This window comes from Diabrotica undecimpunctata, chromosome 9 (genome assembly GCF_040954645.1).
Source record: "Diabrotica undecimpunctata isolate CICGRU chromosome 9, icDiaUnde3, whole genome shotgun sequence".
Taxonomy (NCBI): domain Eukaryota; kingdom Metazoa; phylum Arthropoda; class Insecta; order Coleoptera; family Chrysomelidae; genus Diabrotica; species Diabrotica undecimpunctata.
Genome location: NC_092811.1, coordinates 74,399,879 through 74,420,949, shown reverse-complemented (window position 1 = coordinate 74,420,949; position 21,071 = coordinate 74,399,879). Strand labels below are relative to the sequence as shown.

Genomic DNA, 21,071 nt, shown 5'->3' with positions numbered 1-21,071 from the left:
ACCAAATGCCAGGACAGGGATTCACGTCCAACAGCTCAGAACACTAACGCGTCGAGAGGCGGGGAGTGAATCCCGAATAAACTATAATTCTGACTCTGGCCGTGGAAGCCTACGATTTCAGTTATAAATTATTTTATTCAGATATGGGAATAATTTAGAAGGAATTCCATCTTTCAGTATTTTATGTTTTTTTACCAATCCCATAATATTTTCAACAATGATTCTACGATTCACAATGGCCCTTGTTTTTAATATTTCTTCTTCTGTTAACTAAGCCTCTTTTTTAAGTAGAGGTATATTTAAATGTATTTCTTTTTCATCTAAAAGATCTTGTATATCAAAACCCCTGTCCACTAAAATAAATTCTCCTTCTTTAATAAGTCCTAAAGTTTCTATCTGAAATACTGCCTCCGTAAACATCAGATATATATACTTTCACCTTTTTCAGAGTTTTAGTATTTTGTAGGTATTGGTTTTATAATATGTAGAATATGTTGCCTGTTGTATACATAATAGGATCATTACTTCGGTCTATTGGAATTTCGGTACACTCGAGAATAATTTTGTACTGGTCTTCTGAATTTCTTCCGTTGTTTTAAAAGTAAGTTTTTTTGAGCAAGTGTAAAGGTGCTTGGTAGAGTTGGTAGAGAAACATGATAACTTAAACCTTCATAAAAAAATTAGAGAAATAACAGGCACTAATATTAAGAAATAATCAAACATACTGCTGGATAAAAACGGCAAAATAATTATAGACGTCGGTGAAAGGCTTAAAAGATGGCAGGAATATATTCAAGAGCTATTTAAAGACGAACGGACTGAGATAGTACTATAGTGTATTTTTATGTATGAGAGAGTAATAAAACAATAAATTATGTATGCAAATCCTTCAGATAGAATACAAGGAAGGCAATTACAATGGTATGGTCACGTGATGAGAATGGAGGAGGAGCGGTGGCCAAAGAAAGCCTTAATGTATGTTCCGCCAGAAAGAAGGAAAAGGGGAAGACCACCAAATTCCTGGAGAAGAGAAATTACAAAAACAATGCAATCTAGAGGCTTAGAAGAGGGAGATTGGAGAGATAGGAAAAGATGGAGGCTGAAATGCGGGAAGCGGCAATCGCCGTAGGACCCCCGTTATATGATGATGATGTATGCAAATCCCTAAACTGTTGATACGGGTGACTCAATGAAAAACAGATATTTGTCAACAAGTTTACAGAAGTATATAGGAAAACAATTTTAAATTGAGTATGACCACCAGGTATAAAGGTTGGAGCAGAATAGAATACAATAGTTGTGAGGGTTACTAATCCCTAAATAAGGTTGCCAGTGTCGGAGTGATGGAGGTTAACAGGTACTAATGAATTTGCAAGAAATGTAAGATGTTTATTTTATTGGTTATATATAACCAATAAAAGTTTAATAAGTACCTACCTATTTGCAAAATAAAGTTTAATTCTTTAGATAAAATAAAACGTTTTATTTTATCTATTTGCAAAATAAAGTTTAATTCTTTGCCTATTTGCAAAATAAAGTTTAATTCTTTAGATAAAATAAAACGTTTTATTTTATCTGAAATGAGTGCATTCCACGAAGTAAGGGTTTCAACAATCAAACATTTAATTCTTTAATTCCAGGAATCTACGACAGTAATTGACTAGATAATTACCTTCTAAACTTATTCCACAGAAAATGTGATAGTGGGTTTTTCCATTTTGTATATAGGAAGGTCCAAGTGGCGTATTCAAAATTCTTAACAGTTCACTAAAAGTAGGTACTTTAGTTGCAAGGTGCAGTTTATTGTGTATACTAGTGTTATGGAAAATTTGGAAGTGCCGTGTAAACGCCGAAAAATTGGTCCTCTAACAGTTAATGAAAAAACATTAATATTTAATTGTTTTAAATCATTTACAGACAAACGTTTATGTGAAAGTGTTGATGAGACCGTTGAGTTAGTTAGCAGTACACTTGGTGTTGGGAAATCTACGATTTACAGAGTTATTAAAGAAGAGAAATGTGGTAGTTTTCAAATGCCACGTAATGCTCCAGGGAAACCAAAATTTCAAATAGAATATCATTTTAAAGAAGGACTTCGACGGAAAGTGCATGAATTCTTCTTTAGACAAGAATTTCCAACATTGGATAAAGTCTCTTGTCTTGTCTCAGTTCGAGATGATAAGGATTACCCAGAAATGAGTCGAAGTACGTTATGGAATCTTTTAAAAGAAATAGGCTTCCGCTGGAAAAAGAATCCCAGAAAGTCTATTTTATTAGAAAGAAGCGATATTGTCATATGGAGAAGACATTTTCTAAGAACCATAAAGGAAATGAGAAACCAAAAAAGAAAAATATTTTATCTTGATGAAACATGGATCAACGAGGGTCATACACCAAATAAATTTTGGCAGGATGAAACTGTTACAAGTCAAAGGCACGCTTTTGTAAATAACTTATCTACTGGTTTAAACCCACCATCAGGAAAGGGACGCAGGCTGATAATAGTACACATTGGCAGTTCAGACGGTTTTGTTGAAGGTGGTTTATTAACTTTTGAATCAACTCGTACCGGTGACTACCATGAAGACATGAACGCTGATGTCTTTCAAGAATGGTTCGAACAAATGATAGATCTTCTTCCTAAGAACTGTGTAATAGTAATGGATAATGCAAGTTATCACTCCAGACTTATAGAAGGACTGCCCACAACCAAGTGGTTAAAAAAAGACTTGCAGAATTGGCTGAGTTCAAAAAATATTACGTACCATCCCGGATCTATAAGAAAGGAACTTTATTCGTTGTGTGCCCTTCATAAAGAAAAATTTAAAAAATACGAAATTGATGAAATTGCCAAAAATCGTGGAATTACAGTACTTAGATCCCCACCATATCATTGTGAATTAACTGATATGGGCACGATTGAACTGGTATGGGCACAGATAAAGAGTGAAGTTTCAAGAAAAAATACCACTTTTAAAATTCATGATGTTAAACAGTTGTTTTTGGAGGCCGTAAATAATGTAAAACCTGAAAACTGGGAAAAGGCAGTAAATCACACTATTAAAGAAGAGGAAAAAATGTGGAAGCTGGACAATATTACTGATAAAATGATCGAGCCAGTTATTATAAATCTTGGTTCTGAAAGTTCATCTTCTGAATCTGATTTGGATTTGTAACAAGTAGCTGTAATTTTTATATTAATATTTTTATTCATCTATTTAACATACCTTAGACGGTTTTAAAAACTCTTTTCCTCTTTTGTAATTTTTAAAAATTAAAAAAAATGTGAATTTTTTAAAACCCTTTTTAATGTAGGCCAGTCAATTCTAATATAGTGTGTGATAAAAGAGGTCACTTTTGTTTACATACACATAACACTTTATAACACTGAAATAATTCATTTATTTTTTACAATTATTCAAAGTAATTTTTCAATTAATCTTGAGCACGCCCATGGAGTGGTCGGAGCTACCAGTTAAAATTATGCTAATTACTCTCTCGTTCATAAAAATAAAACTATAGAGCAGGAAAAATTTGACAACGGCCCAGACATAACAGAAGATAAGGTATTAGAGGCGATAAAGAGAACAAAGAACAACAACGAAACAGATCCTGACGAAATACCTGTAGACATAATACGTTTAATAGAAGAACAGCAAATTGGAATATTGGTCGACTTATTCAATACAATATACAGTACAGGAATTATTCCCAGAGATTGGCTGATGTATACATTCATAACACTACCAAAAAAACCAAATGCAAAAGAATGCCAAGACCACCGGATAATAAGTTTAATGAGTCATACGCTCAAAATATTTAAAAAAATTATACACCGGAGAATACACAACAAACTTAAGCAGGACATAAGTGACACACAATTTGGATTTAGAAATGCACTGAGAACGAGGGAAGCCCTGTTCGCTATGAATGTACTTGTGCGAAGGTGCATGGATGTTAATCAGCCAGTATATATGTGTTTCTTGGATTACAACAAAGCCTTCGATAAGGTCAGACATAACCGTCTTATCGAATTACTTGAAAAGAAAAACTTAGATATGAGAGACATTAGGATCATTAGCGCTATCTATTATAATCAGATCGCTGTGGTAAAAGAGAACAACATCTTTTCAAATTAAATATAGATTTAGAGGGGCGTCAGGCAGGGCTGTGGCCTGTCTCCTCATCATCATCCAGCCTCAAGAGTCCACTGCTGAACATAGGCCTCTTCCTCATATTTCCAACCCCGTCTATCTTGCGCCGCTCTCATCCAGTTTTTATCGAGTCTTCTTAAATCGTCAGTCCATCTTGTAGGTGGTCGACCGACGCTTCTCTTGTCTTCCCTTGGCCTCCATTCCAATAACCTCTTTGTCCATCGCCCATCTGTCATTCTGGCTATGTGTCCTGCCCATCTCCATTTTAGTCTGGCTATCTTCTCGATGATGTCAGTCACTCCGGTTCTTCTCCTGATGTCTTCGTTGGTTATTCTGTCTCGCAGAGTTATTCCTAACATGGACCGCTCCATTCTTCTCTGCGTGACTCTCAGTTTGGTAGCTGCTGCTTTTGTTAAGGTAAGTGTTTCTGCTCCGTACTTCAAGACTGGGAGGACGCACTGATCAAATACCTTTCTCTTTAGGCATGTGGGCAGCTCACTTTTAAAAGTTTCTCTCAGTTTTCCAAATGCTGCCCACCCAAGGCCGATTCTTCTCTTCAGTTCATGAGTCTGGTTATCCCTGCCAATCATAATTTCATGTCCCAGGTATTTATATCTATCTACGAGTTCTATTTCTTTTCCACCAATACTGATGTTCTGGTTGGGTACCAAACTTGGCCTGTCTCCTACTTTGTTCAATTTATATTCGGAGGAAATACTCCAGGAAGCACTAGAAGAACTAACTATGGGAATAAAAGTAAATGACCGACCAATCAATAATATACGGTTTGCCGACGACACTATTTTATTAGCGGAATGTCTTGAGGATTTACAACAAATGGTTGACAGAGTGGTAGAAGTCAGTGAAGAAAACGGACTGTCCCTAAACACAAAAAAGACACAATTTATGGTAATTACAAAAGCCCAACAGCGCCAAGAAAACATAACAATTCATGGAGAACAAATTAAAAAAGTTGAAAAATATAAATATCTAGGTACAATAATTAACGAAAATAATGAGTACACAGAATAGATTAAGGCCAGAATAGGACAGGCAAGAAATTCTTTCAACAAACTGAAAAAAGTACTCTGCAGCAGGGACATTTCAATTTCTTTAAAGATAAGACTTCTGAGATGCTACATGTTCTCCGTATTATTTTATGGGATGGAGGCTTGGACATTAAAGAAAGCTGTTGCTGACAGATTAGAAGCCTTCGAGGTATGTGCCTACAGAAGGATATTAAGAATAAGTTGGGTGGATAGGGTCACGAATGTCGAGGTGTTGAGAAGAATGGGAAAAGATAAAGAGGTTTTAAATACAATTTAAGTCAGAAAACTGCAATATCTGGGACATGTCATGCAGGACGAGCGTTATAACTTGCTGCAATTAATAATGCAAGGAAGAATACAGGGTAGAAGGAGTCGCGGAAGAAGTCGCATCTCCTGGTTAAACAATTTGAGAGCTTGGTTTAACTGCAGTTCTGCTGACCTCCTTAGAGCAGCGGTATCGAAAGTGCGAATTGCCATGATGGTTGCCAACATTCTTAGAGGAGAGGGCCCATGAAGAAGAAGAAAGATGCTTGGTCCACTTAACAAATATTTGTCGGACAGTTCGAATGTCTATTGTAAAAATTGGTTTAATGTAGAATAAAACAAATTAAGTGTATATTTCATAATCGTTATTAACAGTTAATTCTGTTCAAACTCTTCAACAAAAAATGTAAATAATTTTGTTGAAAAACTAGTAAAATGTTTTAACTGTTCTTCTGACAAAACTTCATAATAAATTAATTAACTTCTATTCCATGTTATCATGGTTTGATACATGTTTCTGAAAAGAGCCTGAAACAGATTTTTGTGTGCTTACTGATACCTTTTTCAGACCTGATAGCGATCAACCATCATTTTTTTAAAGCTTTATTGAAGGGGAATTTATGAAATTTAACTTTGTCAGTTTTATTGGAAACTGAATTTCATTGTGGCATACAACAATTGTAAGGCATACTGTAAAGTTTTAGTAAAAATATCCAAACAATTAAAATTCCCTAAATAACTTATTAAAACTTAAATCACTCACAAAATTGCAAAACAACTAGGAAACAAGTACTAAACAATGTAAATAAATGGCAGAATAAAATAAGGTTACGTTTTAATACCAAACCCTGACGCTAGCGCTCCCTACATGCATGTGATCTATTAAAGGTTAAAGTAAGTTTATTGACGTTCGCGAAGTACCGAAAGTTCATAAAACAAATATACCTCTTAGACCCATTTGTAGTACCATGAATTCTCCTTGTAGTGAACTATCAAAATTTTTATTAAATATTATACAAACTTTAAATATAGTCAATACAAAATTAGAGAGTGATGATACATTGGCAACTAGACCAATACTAAACATATCAACTATAATGGAGTTATTAACATTATGTATTGATAATACATATTTTCAACTAAATAATGAATTCTATAAACAAAATTTTGGTCTAGCAATGGGCTCTAGTTTATCTCCATTATGAGGCGATATATTTATGGAAGATTTTGAAACAAATATTATTTCTAAACAAAATTTAAAACCCACAGTATGGTGGAGATATGTAGATTTTTTTTTCTAAGTTAATATCACTGGCAAAGCCAAAAGGCCAGTCATGTTTTCTCATAGTTTTATCATCTATTTATTTTCTTTTTTATTGTTTTTTTTATACCGGTATATATAACATTGTAACTTTTCTTTTATATTTATTGTTAATTTCTTTTTATTATTATTATTTTTTTATTGTTTAATATTATTCATTTATTGGTTTGATTTTTTTTTTGTTTGTTTTTTTTTCGTTTTAGGCTTACAAATTTATTCATATCTCGCAATACTGCTTACAAAGTAATATTAGTAGATTTTACATACTGATATATGATGTAGATACAATGGCAGTTAATCTGAAAAGCTCAAAGTAGATGGCACTAGTGTAGTTGGAGGTCACGTCAATTGTCTAAATCTATCTATTTCTAAGTAAATATTGTATTTATTTCGCTGCGTGGATTTAATTTGATAAAATAAAATGTCTCAGTGTAGTGCTGTGCCTTTGTACTCATCGAGAACATCAATACACAGGTTTCCCAAACATAATCTGATGAGAAAAAAGTAGATTGTAGCAATAAGAAGAGATAAATATGCACCGACAATAAATTCACATATCTGCAATAATTTTTTGAGACAGGTTAAGTATTGCACCTGGATTCGACTGTAAAAAATCGTAAGTTGTTTATTTGTTAAAATACTTATTTCCTAAATAGGTACTACAAGTATCAACTATGACTAGCATACTACTAAACTCATTTTGTATTGAAATCTTGCAATGTGAGTCTAAATTGAAAGAACTTAAATTATATACTGGATTTGAGAGCTGTGAACATTTCGGTAAATGAGTTTCTACTTACTCTTGTTAAGTTAAGGCGCAATATGATAATTAAAGAACCTAAATTTGGTATAAATAAGGCATTAATTAGACGTATATTTATCACTTGGATCAATTTTCGTTGCCGTCAGTTTAGAAAACTTAATATCTGGATACCACTCAACATTGCTAAACAAAATGCTAAGTTGAAAGGCCGTCAATATTAGTTATTTATTATAAATTGCACTGGTAGCTTATCTTTTGTTTCTGATAATTATGGAGGTTCCATTGGTTATAGATGCGTGTTTGAAAAATGTGGTTTTGTTCGGCCTTTACTGTATACTGTAGCCTTTTCTGTGGACTGCGGCACACATGCTCATTTCTTCTGCTAACTTATAAATACAATGAAAATAGGTATTTACGTCGACGATATCTATTGGAAGAACTTCTGATGACTGTTGAAGTGTAGTGAAATCCACATTTGGTGGTCATAAAATGTTTTATATTGGTTCTCCAACAGAAGAGTCCACAATGTCATGTTGAAAATTAATATTTCGATCATATGCAGCCAACTTGTACTATAAAATAGAAAACTTAATCAGTTCATACATAAGTGAAATATGATGATTTATGAGTTTTGTTTTAAGGCGGTACAAAACTGAATTCAATGTATGGTAGGTAATTAAAATTACCACAGTTTAGTTACATGACTATTAGTTCGAACCCAAATATAAATACATCACTATAAAACTCAGCCAATATAAATATTTATATTTTGGTCTGAGCCGTAGAAATGAAACTTTAAAACGATGAATAATATAATTTACCCTTTCGATTAGGCCTTTTTCCCGGTAATCCTTGCATTTCTTTTATTCAATTCGTTTTTCAACTCGCAAACAGTCCAAGATCCGTATTTTTCTGTCATAATTGATTACATCAAAATAATTACAACAAGAATGCCATACAAGCTTAAAGAACCATTAAAACGTGTTGACCTCCAACTACACTAGCGCCGTCAAGCGGGAGCAACGGCGTACAAGTACATAGCTGCAATTATCCTCTAATGTCAATAGATTTGAAACATTTATTGGAAATTTCATTTTGTAAGATATTAAATTTTGATAAAACTTATCAATTTCTATTTTTTTTTTAACGGGCATTCTAAAAGAATATGTTGTAAATCGGCAATTTCATCACATAGACATTTATTATTATCTAACAAACCTATTTTATGTTTATACGCTGGAAATATTGTATGAATGCAGCGCATTCGAGTTATTATCCAAATAATTGAACGATTACGTGTATTCTCAAACCATGAGATATGTAGATGATGTATTATCAATATGGCCTCATGGATCAGAGTTGTTGGACACATTAATGAATGATATAAACGATAAAGAAGAGACAATTACATTTACCATGGAAAGAGAATATAATAACACACTACCTTTCCTGGATGTTTTAGTCTCTAAGAACGATACTGGATATGGGACTCAGGTGTATAGAAAACCAACACATACCGACAGATATTTAAATTTCAAATCAAATCACAATATTAATATTAAAAAGGGAATCATTAAATCCTTATACGATAGAGCCAAAATTGCTTGATCCAACGAAAATTCGTTCTTGGTGGAAAAACATTTGTTAACATCTGATTTATTAAAAAATGATTATCCTTTATCGTTTATAAATAAGGAATTTTCAACAATCGACCCAATAGAACAGAACAACTTAGAACGAGATCTTACAGCATACACAAGGAATAATACGAGGAGGGTAACAATACCATACATAAAAGGATTATCAGAAAATCTTAAAAGGATAGGAAATAAATTCAACATTTCAGCAACATTTAAAGCAACAAATACATTGAGATCTATTTTGTCTAAAACCAAACCTAACAAGAAAGGACAAAGAATTGTATTTATAAAATACCTTGTGAATGCAATCAGTTTTATTTAGGTGAAACATCAAGGCCATTAAATGTTAGAATAAGTGAACATCAATCTTATATTAAAAATAGAGAATTTGATAGATCTCAAATGAACAATGGAATGATTCAAGTATAGTCCTAAAAGAAACAAATGCAAAAAGAGAAAAATCAAAGAAGCGGCTCTAATTATGCTAAACGAGACCAATTGTGTCGCAAATTCCTCGGCAGAATGTAGTAGGATCTGGTTACCCATATTAAAAGAGTAACTTACTAAAAGGAAAATACCTGTATTAGTAAGTCAGTAGCATATCGAGGATACATCATTTATATTGTTTAAATAACAAACATATAAAATCAGAATTTGATGTTTATTGAAAGTAAACTAAATGTACGACCAAATACTTACCATGTCGGGATAGTAGCATGAGGTTTTTTTTCCTGGTTTTTTCCTCATAATTTACTATGGAATCACTAACAGAAGAGTTTTACTGTCATCGTGGCATGCGGTTGCCTTTTTAAAGACGAATTGTATGCTATGATTTTTCTGCCGGATATTCTTAAATTAAAGTTGATTTCATGTAATCGAATGAACTATCTTACAAGTGGAAAACGAGGTCCAAGAAGAAGAAGAACATCTTGGTTAAAGAACCTCAGAATCTGGTTCAATACAACATGTGTGCAGCTTTTTCGCGCTGCTGTAGATAAGATAAAGATTGTCGCCAACATTCGTAACGGATAGGCACATCAAGAAGAAGAAGAATCTTACAAGTAAAGTGTCCCAGGAACGCAACTCAACAATATTGGCAATATCATTTTAAAGTCTTCTACTTTAAAATGTATAATGTATGTCTGAATTGCCAATATAAATGAGTCAGATAAAATTAAATTATTAAAAGAATTTTTCACCAAGTAACAAAAAAACAAAATTTGTTTAATTTACAAATGTTTGTATTTTGAGAACGATTTCCGAAGTGGATATTGAAACGTCAATAAACTTACTTTAACCTTTAATTATGGCTTATTCCCATTTATATAGTAATTAGTTTAAAATGCCACAAGAAAATAGCTACATAACAAGATTTTGAATGACAGATGCGCGTGCAAAATCAATTTTAAATATAATTTGTATCAACTCGATGGTAAAAATTCGATATTTTTTTATCAGAGTGTCATATCGACAAAAATCAAAATGCGGTTCAAAGCTGAAGCGTGCAGCTTTCCTTCGAAATTTTTGTATTTTACCGCAAATAAGGTTGATTTTTATAAATGTGTTAAATAAATAAACGTTGTGCGATTTTTGCAATTTTTTACGATTCTCATAAGGTCAATAAAGTCACTTTCATTGACTGGTCGTAATATAGTAGTAGTAGTAGTAGTAGTAGTAATTTTCAGTGATTTAGCCTAATCTTCAAAACCTATAACATGAAATTTCGATTTTGAGTTTTGGTAACAAATATGAGACATTTAGAATATGTCTAAAAAACGGAGAATCTAAACTTTTAAAACGTACTTGTGTAATTGGAAAGAAGCAGCTTTAAACGTTTTAGATCGTTTATAATGTAAAAGTTTATATTAGCGTTTGTGGGCATATTTCAAGTACCTCACATTTGTTGCCAAAACTCAAAACCATAATTTAATGCTATAGGTTTTGAAGATTAGGCTTCAGGAAATAATAGAAAGTTTAGCTTGTTCGTATGATTTTTAAAGGTTCAGTGACATTTTGATATCCGACAACTGGAGTAACACGGTACTTTTATTTCTGCAGTGTGCCAGATGCCTCAAAATCAACTGACTTAATGTCAGTACTGCATTTAAGAAAGTGTATACTTGTTCATTTCTTAATAAGCTTGAAGTGAGAAAGATCTTAATAAAGTTGACTGTATACTATAGTAGTTTAAAAAGCTTTACAATGAAGTAAAAACTTCATAAGTTATAAATTTAATGAAATATTAAATCAAAAATACAAATGGTTTACAAGTGTTGAAATTGTTCAGAACGAATATTTTGAACCTATCGTGAAAAGTAACAAAGTTAAGAAATAAACTAAAGTTAAGAAAAGTAACTAAGTTAAGAGAAACGTGGTTGAACTTTTGACTGTTTATTAAAAAAAATTGGTTAGGATCACTTACTTTGAAGTACTGGCTAAATAACCTCATCGCTCAACAGGCGGTGTGTTTAAATTACATATTAGATACTATAAAGTATAAAAATAAACGACACATTGTCGATGATTAAAGAATTAACTTTCCGGGAACAGTATGTTCCTACTCTAAACTATACCCACATAAGAGTTGGTCTGAAGAGGCTAGCCAACTAAATTCTGATGCCGGAAATGAAAATTATTTGTTTAAATGACAATGACATTAAGACAAGGTTGATAGGTTTTAAGAAATAAAACAAAGGCCAAGGGCCCACCTGATAATAATATTAGAATTTTATGTATTTAAAAATTAAGTTTATTATATTTGGTAAGTTGATATATTTTTATTTTTAAATTTAAATAAAATTATCAGATGGATTTTAAGTTGAAATAATGCTGAAGGTAGATAAAAGTCAATAAATGATAAGATAAGCAAAATTGTGGGGGACGAATAACGTAGCAAAAAGCGTTATCCATCATACATGAAATTTATCTTATTTCATGTGGTTCATGCCCTTTCCTTCAGAATTATCTGCTGAAGAAGAACACGAAATTACCGATAATCTGAATGTAAACAATTATGGAAGAAATTAACATAAAAAGCTCCTGGTTTCGATTTGATGTCTGGAAAAATTCTTCAGAACTGTCCGAAAACTGCTGTATACTTATTACTTACATATTTAACTCTATACACCGACTAAATTATTTTCCTAGCGTTATGATTCGCAAGCCTGGGAAGAAAACAGAAGAGTTGTCTTCCTACAGACCGATAAGTTTACGGCCAATTCTTTTCAAGGTTTTTGAGAAGGTATATGTTTAAAAAGCTATAATAGACGAAAAGAAGATAATTCCAGATGAGCAATTGAGTTACATACAGAGTTGCATCCAATAAATTTAGGAGTTCCACTAGGTACCGTGCTTGGACCGATCCTGGACTTATTGTATACTACAGACGTGCCATTAATACGACTTACCACTGTTGTGACAGTTACTGATGATACAGTCCCACACTGATTCAACATTAGCCTCTAGGTACCTGCAAACTAGTCTGAACAAGTCCAAAACTGGCCAAAAACATGGCGTATTAAAGCAAAAGGATTGAAATCAACACAGGTGACGTTTACTCTCCGTAGAGAAACGTGACCACCCGTTCAGTTTATTAGTTGTAAACTTCCATAATCTTATAGCGCCAAATACCTCGGCATGCACCTGGATCGACGACTAACTTGGACAAAATAACTTGCCGCCTTCAAATTGTAATGTAGGGAGATGGCTCCATCTGAAACAATGGTAGTATTTTATCATCGATAGATAGCATTACGTTCGGCTTCGAAACGCTTTAAACGAAACGTCATACTAACAGGGTTGCCATATCAATTACTTTGTACAACACTTTGACAGATTATAACAAAACTTAATATAAATGTTATCGGTTTGAATTTTGAACCGGTCATGCTGAAACTTACAGAGTTACACAATAGTAGATACTGCAACTTTTATTTTGAAAGTACGATATTATAAAATTTACACTCTAATATATCTATAAAAAACCTATTTAGTTTTACAAAACTATTTAGGCGTTTTTAGTTAATTATTTTAGTATTTATAAACAATAGTGCCCCTTGCATAACCAGTGGCGTACTCACAATTTTTCTGAGGGTTGGGTTTAGAAATTTTTTTATGCTATCTCCATTGTTAGTCCCTAAAATTTGAGTTTTAGTTTAATTTAAAGCACTAAAGATAGCAATGCCAAAGATTCAGGTATTTATTATCCTGCCTACCAACTAAAACTACCCTCTCTTACTTGTGTGCATTTGACTGTCCCACGTACCGTACTCCGAAAGGGGTGTGGAGGCACGTACCGTACTCCGAAAGAGGTGGGGAGGTCACTGTAAGACTAACGACACTCACTTTTTGGAACACTCCCTTCTCTTATCTAAATCATATCTATTGTTCTGAAGCTATTTTCTTGTGGCATTTTAAAGTAATTAGTATTTTATTGGGAATAAGCCACAATTGAAGGTTAAAATAAGTTTATTAACGTTTGACATTAATCCAACTTGTAAATACAATACATTTTGGAGACGGCTATCGCCGTATTCCCGTTCTTCTCCGCCAATCCTGCCGGTTTAAGGCATGCTCCTCATCCAAACCTTTTGATTCCATCGCTCTTCTAATTCCTTCATTCCATGAGCGTCAAGTTTAATCTCTTTTTGTTCTACCAGGGGGCTTCAATTTGTGAAGTTTTTGGGGCCAACGTTCGTCAGGCATTCTCAATAGGTGTCCAAACCATTTTGAACCTCTTCTTTCTATTCTGTCAATGACCGTTTCTGTAGCATTCATCTTATTTCTTATAAATTCGTTGGTCTTCCTTTCCTGCCTTGATGTTCTAGCACTTTTTCTCAAATAATCCATTTCAACTGCTACCAATCTTCTCTTCAGTTCTGCATTAATTGCTTATACTACTAATATACTTCAGAGCCATAACAAAGAACTGATTCAACAATGGTTTGCCCTATTCTTTTTTTGTTCCTTTTGGAAATGTTGCGATCCCACCATAAGGAGTTCAGACATCCTACAATTTTACGTCCCTGATAAATTCGGTGTTTAATTTCGGTTTGTCCCAAGCCGTTCTTAGCAATGAGTGCACTTAAATATTTAAATTTTTCCACTTGTTTGATTTCCACGTCCTCGTCTATCAACACTTCAAACCTTGCATCTGAATTGATAACTAAATATTCTGTTTTCTTTATGCTGACTTGTAACTCCCATTTTACATATTCTCTGTATAGACGCTTCATCATAAATTCTAGATCATAAGAATCTTGAGCTAGGACGACTTGGTCATCCGCAAAGTTCAGGGAGAACACTACGTCATTTCCTATGTGGATTCCCATTCCCTGGCAGTGGTTTTTCCAATTTATATATATATATATATATATATATATATATATATATATATATATATATATATATATATATATATATATTCATATATATAATGGCCTCAATATATAAATTAAACAGTAAGGGTGACATACTGCATCCTTGTTTTAGTCCTTTAGTTACTTTTATTGGCTCTGATAGTCTATTTCCGATTTTTAGGTAAGTAGTTTATCGCTGTATACTTCTGTGATTATTCCTAAAAGTTATGGACTAATGTCGATTTGTTGTAAAGCTTGCCACAATTTAAGTCTTGGAACTGTATTATACGACTTTTTTAGGTCGATGAAGGCTAGATGTACTTTGGTACCAACTACTATTCTTTTTTCTTTTAATTGTTGGAGTATAAACAAGTTATCAGTGCAAGATCAAAGATTCAAACGTCAATAAACTTATTTTAACCTTCAATTGCGGCTTATTCCCATTAAAATAGTAATCAGATCTTATCTCTGTCGTTGGCCCGGTTGGTGTTTCTTTTCTTCTTCTTTCTTTTTAATGACTGCTCGGATGTAATTGTGAACACTATTCCATCCCTCCGTACTTCCCGCCATCATCACGATTATCTCTCTTACAGTCACAGGGTTTATACCTATTTCTTTATACATTCTGTTTCTCTCCACTGTACATCTATTATACTCCAGCATTGTGTGAGTAACAATGTCGGAATATTCGCAGTATAGGCATTTATCTGTATCTGTCTTTCTGAACCTGTGAAGATACGCCCTAAAACAGACAATCTAACCAGTCTCCTTAGGCTCGGGATCAGCATCTTTGTCCACTGGGCAACATCTGCCTTGTTGTTCTCCTCTTCTTGTCATCTTTTCATTGATCTTTCCCTTTCTTCTTTTTTTTTATAGCTGTTGTCAAATGCTCTCTTTTCTCAGAGAGATGTGTCTTTTCTACTGCTAGCACATGCAGAGAAACACAACCCGTGATAGTCCACAATGTCTATTACCTGTCTACTTTTGTCATAAGCCTAATATTAGGTATCTATATCTAAATATAACGAAAAATATTATTAATTATTGTATATTTAAACAATAATTATTATGTTCTACATATTTAACGTGGTAATTTAATTATTCAATTAGCGTTTTGGATTTTTTGTATTGTGTGTGAAAGACAAGTTACATTTTCCTACTATTCTTTATATATTTTTTACTTTATATGCCCTGGGGAAGGGGGGTGTAACCCCCAAAACTCCCCTGGGTACGCCACAGTGCATAACGTATTAGTGGTAATTTTTGTATTAGTATTAGAATTAGTTTTAGTATTCGGACAATATGCCTTTTAAAAAGAATAGTAGGGGAGGATTACATTTAGTTAATCGGTAAGTAAATCTATTAATCTTTTGTTTATTCCTTACCGACCGTCTAATAGTTGATCTACCACGTAAAACCAAAATCTTGAAAATTTAAAACTTGATATTTTGTATTGTGTTGTATGTATTGTATATTAAAATATACTCGCTATATATCGCTACTTCAATACAAAAGAGCCACAAACCGGTAATTGTAAAATTAAGTACATTTACTTTCGAAATATAATAAACACTAGAGACCTCGCCCTGTGGACAAGGCATTATAGCCTGCAAATCATATACTGCAACTATAAATATTTCAGTAACTTTTTGTTTGTCTTTTTCTTTTTCTGATCTTGAAAGAATTTTCTCTTTCATCTGGTTTTTGTTTCGCTTGTAAACTTGGTTTATCGTCAGCATTATTAGAGAATGTACATTCTTCACACTGGTCTTTCTTGGGCTGACATGAGATATTAAAGTCTATCACAAAAATGTGATCATGCATTTGGTGTGAAATATATTGTTTATCCTCAGAAACACATTTATTAACATAATTTCGGTGTAAAGCAGCAATAGTAAGACCGCCTTCTATATATTCGCGTTTAGAACGAGATCTACAATAATGGCTCTCGATTCTCGGAATGGAGTTAATATGATCCCTGGCGTCGTCGTACAGATGGATTAATCTGGTGATGATTATTGTGTCTTCCTCTAAGATCTTCATCCTGAATGCCTTTGACAGTACAGTTGTTGTTCTTTTTCACAACAGTTCTGATGGTTTTCTCGGAAATATCTAGGGTATTCATGAAGAATATTTTGCATACTCTCTTACGTTCAGTACCTAAAGGAAAATGTGTGCGTTGTTAAAATTTTTGCGTGTACTATCAACGCGTATAATATAACGATACTTTGGTACAATATAGACTTTTTATTAGATATCAGAGCTGGGAACAAATTAATTCCAATTAAAAATTGAGTATGCACTTTACTTAAAAGTAAATGTAATTAATTTCCCTCTGTAGCTGTGATGTGATCGTTATATTTTCTTTTTCGAGATAAAAATATGATTACTTTTCACTGTGGTATTAAGAAGCCTAAACAAAATTAAAATAAAAATACAATCAGTCCCATTAAAAATAACTGATACGGAAAGCGAATCAAAAAGGATTTTTGTTTACGGACTGTAAATTCAAGTAAATGATTCATTGTAAAATTCAAGTAAAATTGCTTGCTATTTCTATTATGAACTAATTTGATGAAGAGGAAGACATAGTAAAATGTATTAATCCATAAAGACTAAGATAGTATAAATATTACATAATACCAGATCATTTAATTTTTAACTATCAACAAAAATGTAATATAATATGATGTACCAATTTAATGGTAATATGATATTCACAAATATAGCCGCAATAATTTCTTTGTCGATAAAATTGTTTAGATAATTATTATATTCAGACTGACACAGCAAAGCAGTAAAGTATTATACATAAAGATGGTGTTAAAGATATCTTTGCTTACTTGGTCTACTAGTATTATAAGTTATAGCGTAGATATTTGATAAAATTACTGTTTACACATCTTGGCAACTCAGCCAATTGATATAATGATAGAAAACTGCAATTTATGTTAGGGTTTGAAAATATTACAGAGTCATCATGTAGAAATCTACGATTAAGTTAAAAAAATTACCACAGTAGTATGCCGCAGTAGAGCCATCTCTGGGATCAGAAACAAATTAATCGAGGGTGGACAAACAAATATTTGTGAGGGAGAAGTTATTTTGTATAAATAATATTCATATTGAATGAAACTATGTGTGATACTCTAGTATGGGTATTCTGAGAATCTGGGTACCAAGAGAATGTGAATATTTGAAGTGAGAATGGATTTTTGTAAATCCTGTTAAAAGGCCTTTGGATAAATCAATGTAGTAGGGAAAGTACTGAAATAGATAATTCAACATTGAGATTTGTAAAAATGATTTGAAAACCTTAATCTATGGACATGTGTTGGTAGAAAATAGCAGTCAAAAAATGTTATTGCTAATTGTGATGGTGAAGGGAGAATGATGAATGGAGATATAGCCAATTTTAGTTTGTAATCAAACAGTTGTAATCAAAAGGTGGAATAATAAAAAATTCAAAAATGTTATTAGAAAATATTGAAAGTATTATAAATGGTTCTTAAGCTTTCCTGAAGTGGCAGTCTGTCAATTAAATACATTATTTCGAAATTATTATTAATTTAGATGAGAATGCTTAATGACCGAATGTATTACAATATTAATTAAACTGAATGGAAGTAAAAGCAGTATGATTTTATGTTTAAAACGATTCTAATTTAAAGTAATTAAAGGCAAGAGAATTTAATGTGTCCAAAAGTAAAAAATAATAAAAGTTATGTAAGTTAGGGAGTGATAGGGTATTCTATGTGGGTAATATATAAAAGGTGTTATAGTGGATGTGTTCAATGGTAATGCCATGCCAATGAAGAAATGGATAATTAGTGTGTAGGATGATAATGAAGGGTTAGTTAGTTAGTCTTTTTGAACTTAAGGGGAGACGGGTAGTTAATTATAGTTAGTTTGGAACAAGGACACAATAATGGGAATTATGTGTGTTATGGTAATTTATGGGAAAATCAATAATGATTCTTGTTAAAAAAAACAAGGCAAACATTCAACAAAATTGAGCTTTCAGTCAAGTTTGCAGTCTACGCAGATAATTTAATAATTTTCTGCCGAGGCAAAGACACTGTTTCCATTTTCAAACTGATTCAGAAAGCTACTGACCAATTGATTTTATGGTTGTCTGTATGACTTAATGATTTCGTAACTTTTCTGTTAAGAATTCTTAAGTTTTCTCGCACAACGTCGAGCCCCGCTGACAGTTTATAAAAGCCAATAAACTTCCCCTCTGGCTACGTGGCCGATTAGTTAACTCCTTTTGAAATATTTGTCTCGAATATCAGTTAATACAGAAAATCTAGCCTATAATTTACTTAGTAATGATGTATTTTACTGTCATTCTCTCATTAAACTTCAATTTCTACCACATCACTTACCGCTTCTGAATATTATATAAATTAAATGAATAGTAGACTCTCGTTAACTAATTATGATAAGCAGTAAATAAATTCCCGATATCTAACGCAAACATTTAAAGGAGTGTTTACATTCTGCTGAATTATTCTCTTTTATTCAAGCTGTTAACTGTATTTCGAAGAAATAAAAGGTTAATTATTAATTGTTTTACTTAATTTAATTATTGTAATGTAACTTTGTATTCTAGTAATCTAATAAAATTTTACCTGTGTCAGTGCCCTAGAAATTCTTAAATTTTTCAAACAAAACACATTTTTATTGAGCAATCAGAATACTATTCTGGAATTTTTCTAGTAGAAATTAGCTTATTAAATTTCTTGTGTGTTCTAGTTAAAAAATCATTTCCTTTCAGATACGAAATTATTTGGTGGCAGCCGGAATGAAAACAGTGGGAATTGCGGCAGCTGGCGGAGTTGGAAAGGCCACGGCGGAAATTATAGTTAATGGAGACACAGAATTTGATATGTACGAATTAGAAGTTTCTCGATTTCTAGGATTGCACAATAATAGAAAATTTTTGAGAGATCGGGTCAAGGAAGTTCCTGGTCTGCATTACGGATTAGTATATCCTTTTCATGAATTTGAAACAGGTAAAAATATTGTGTTTAAAATACTTACACTACAGCAGTTAAAAACTAAATAAAAAAGCAAAATTTAAAACAACAATTTTTTATATTTTTAATAATTGTTATAACAAAAACTATGCACCATTTCAGCCTACACATTAAGATGCCTTTTGTGTATGTTGTGTTTTTCGGCATAAACTTCAATGGTTTTTAAGAGTGTAAATATGTTGCCCGTTTTCATTATAGGCTATTAATTATGAAAAAAAGGGCCAATCGAACTAAAACGTTAAAGTGGTTTTATTGTTTCGTATAGTCAATGGACCCCTAAATATGAGAAAACCGCGGAGTGCTACCATTTAAAAAGGTGAATTTGCCCCTATGCACTAGAATTCATTTGGTTATGTTTGGATGAATTCTATGCATATTTAGTACATTAACATCTACAGAAAAGTTGTTCAAAATTAAATTTCCTATCGAACTGTCTCCTGTTAAAGTCAAAAATATTTTTTTTTTGACAAAAATATATTTAAAAAACAAAGCAAAAAAAAACCAGAACACACGCAATTTTTCTTTTTTGCCCCATAACTTTTTTCCACGGGAGTATAGGTATAATATAGACATTGATTTAAATAAAAAGAAATTATTATCCTTCCTCTTCAAAATGACGTTTAGTATACTGCCTTATATATATATATATATATATATATATAATATATATATATATATATATATATATATATATATATATATATATATATATATATATATATATACAGGGTGTCCCAGACTAAATTACCAACGCTATATCTCTTAAACGAATAGAGATTTTCGAATGGGACAAAAAGTGATCTATTCTACTTATAATACACTTTAATATGGGCTAGAAAAAATCATCCCTTAGTTACAACCCCTAACTTTAATTTTTTTAATGGTACCCTGTATATTTTTTTATAGTTTTAGATGTGGTCTTCTATCGTCTATTCAACAGATTTATTAAAAATAAAATCGATTTGTAAATAATCAAGAAATCAATTTTTTTTTTAATTTTGTTAATTAAGTGTCCCAGACTAATTTATCCAGGCTATATTTATTAACAAAATAGAGATTTTTTAAAGGGACAAAAACTGGTCTATTCCATTTGTTATACACTTTAATATGGCGAAGAAAACATCATCCCCTAAATATTAATCTCTTAGTTACAACCCCTACATTCTCTACATTTTTTATAGTTTTGGATGTGGTCTTCTATCGTCTATTCAATCGATTTTTTAAAAATAAAATGGGTTTGTAAAGTATCAAGAAAATATCAGTTTATTTTTTATTTTTGTTAAATTAATCAAGATAGCCTTAAAAAAAAGAATAGAAAAGAAATATTATGCTTTATTATCATTGAAAATTTTACTATTTTAACTACGTAGTATAACTTCTTACGTGCGTACGAAGTACACAGTCTTTTTATTTAAACGATATTTTTAATTTTTCAAAATTCTAACTAATATTATTTACATTAAATGTTCGAATTGTAACCC

General features: G+C 32.1%; 1 protein-coding gene across 4 annotated transcripts in view; it reads left to right on the top strand.

Annotated features, from left to right (window-relative positions):
- Positions 1 to 21,071, top strand: part of LOC140450148 (pyruvate dehydrogenase phosphatase regulatory subunit, mitochondrial) — a 767,651-nt gene that overhangs the window by 205,130 nt on the left and 541,450 nt on the right. For all 4 annotated transcript variants that reach the window (XM_072543593.1, XM_072543594.1, XM_072543596.1 and 1 more), the window contains exon 7: positions 19,329 to 19,566. In XM_072543593.1, coding sequence (XP_072399694.1) covers positions 19,329 to 19,566 — 238 coding nt within the window. The remainder of the gene's footprint in view (positions 1 to 19,328; positions 19,567 to 21,071) is intronic.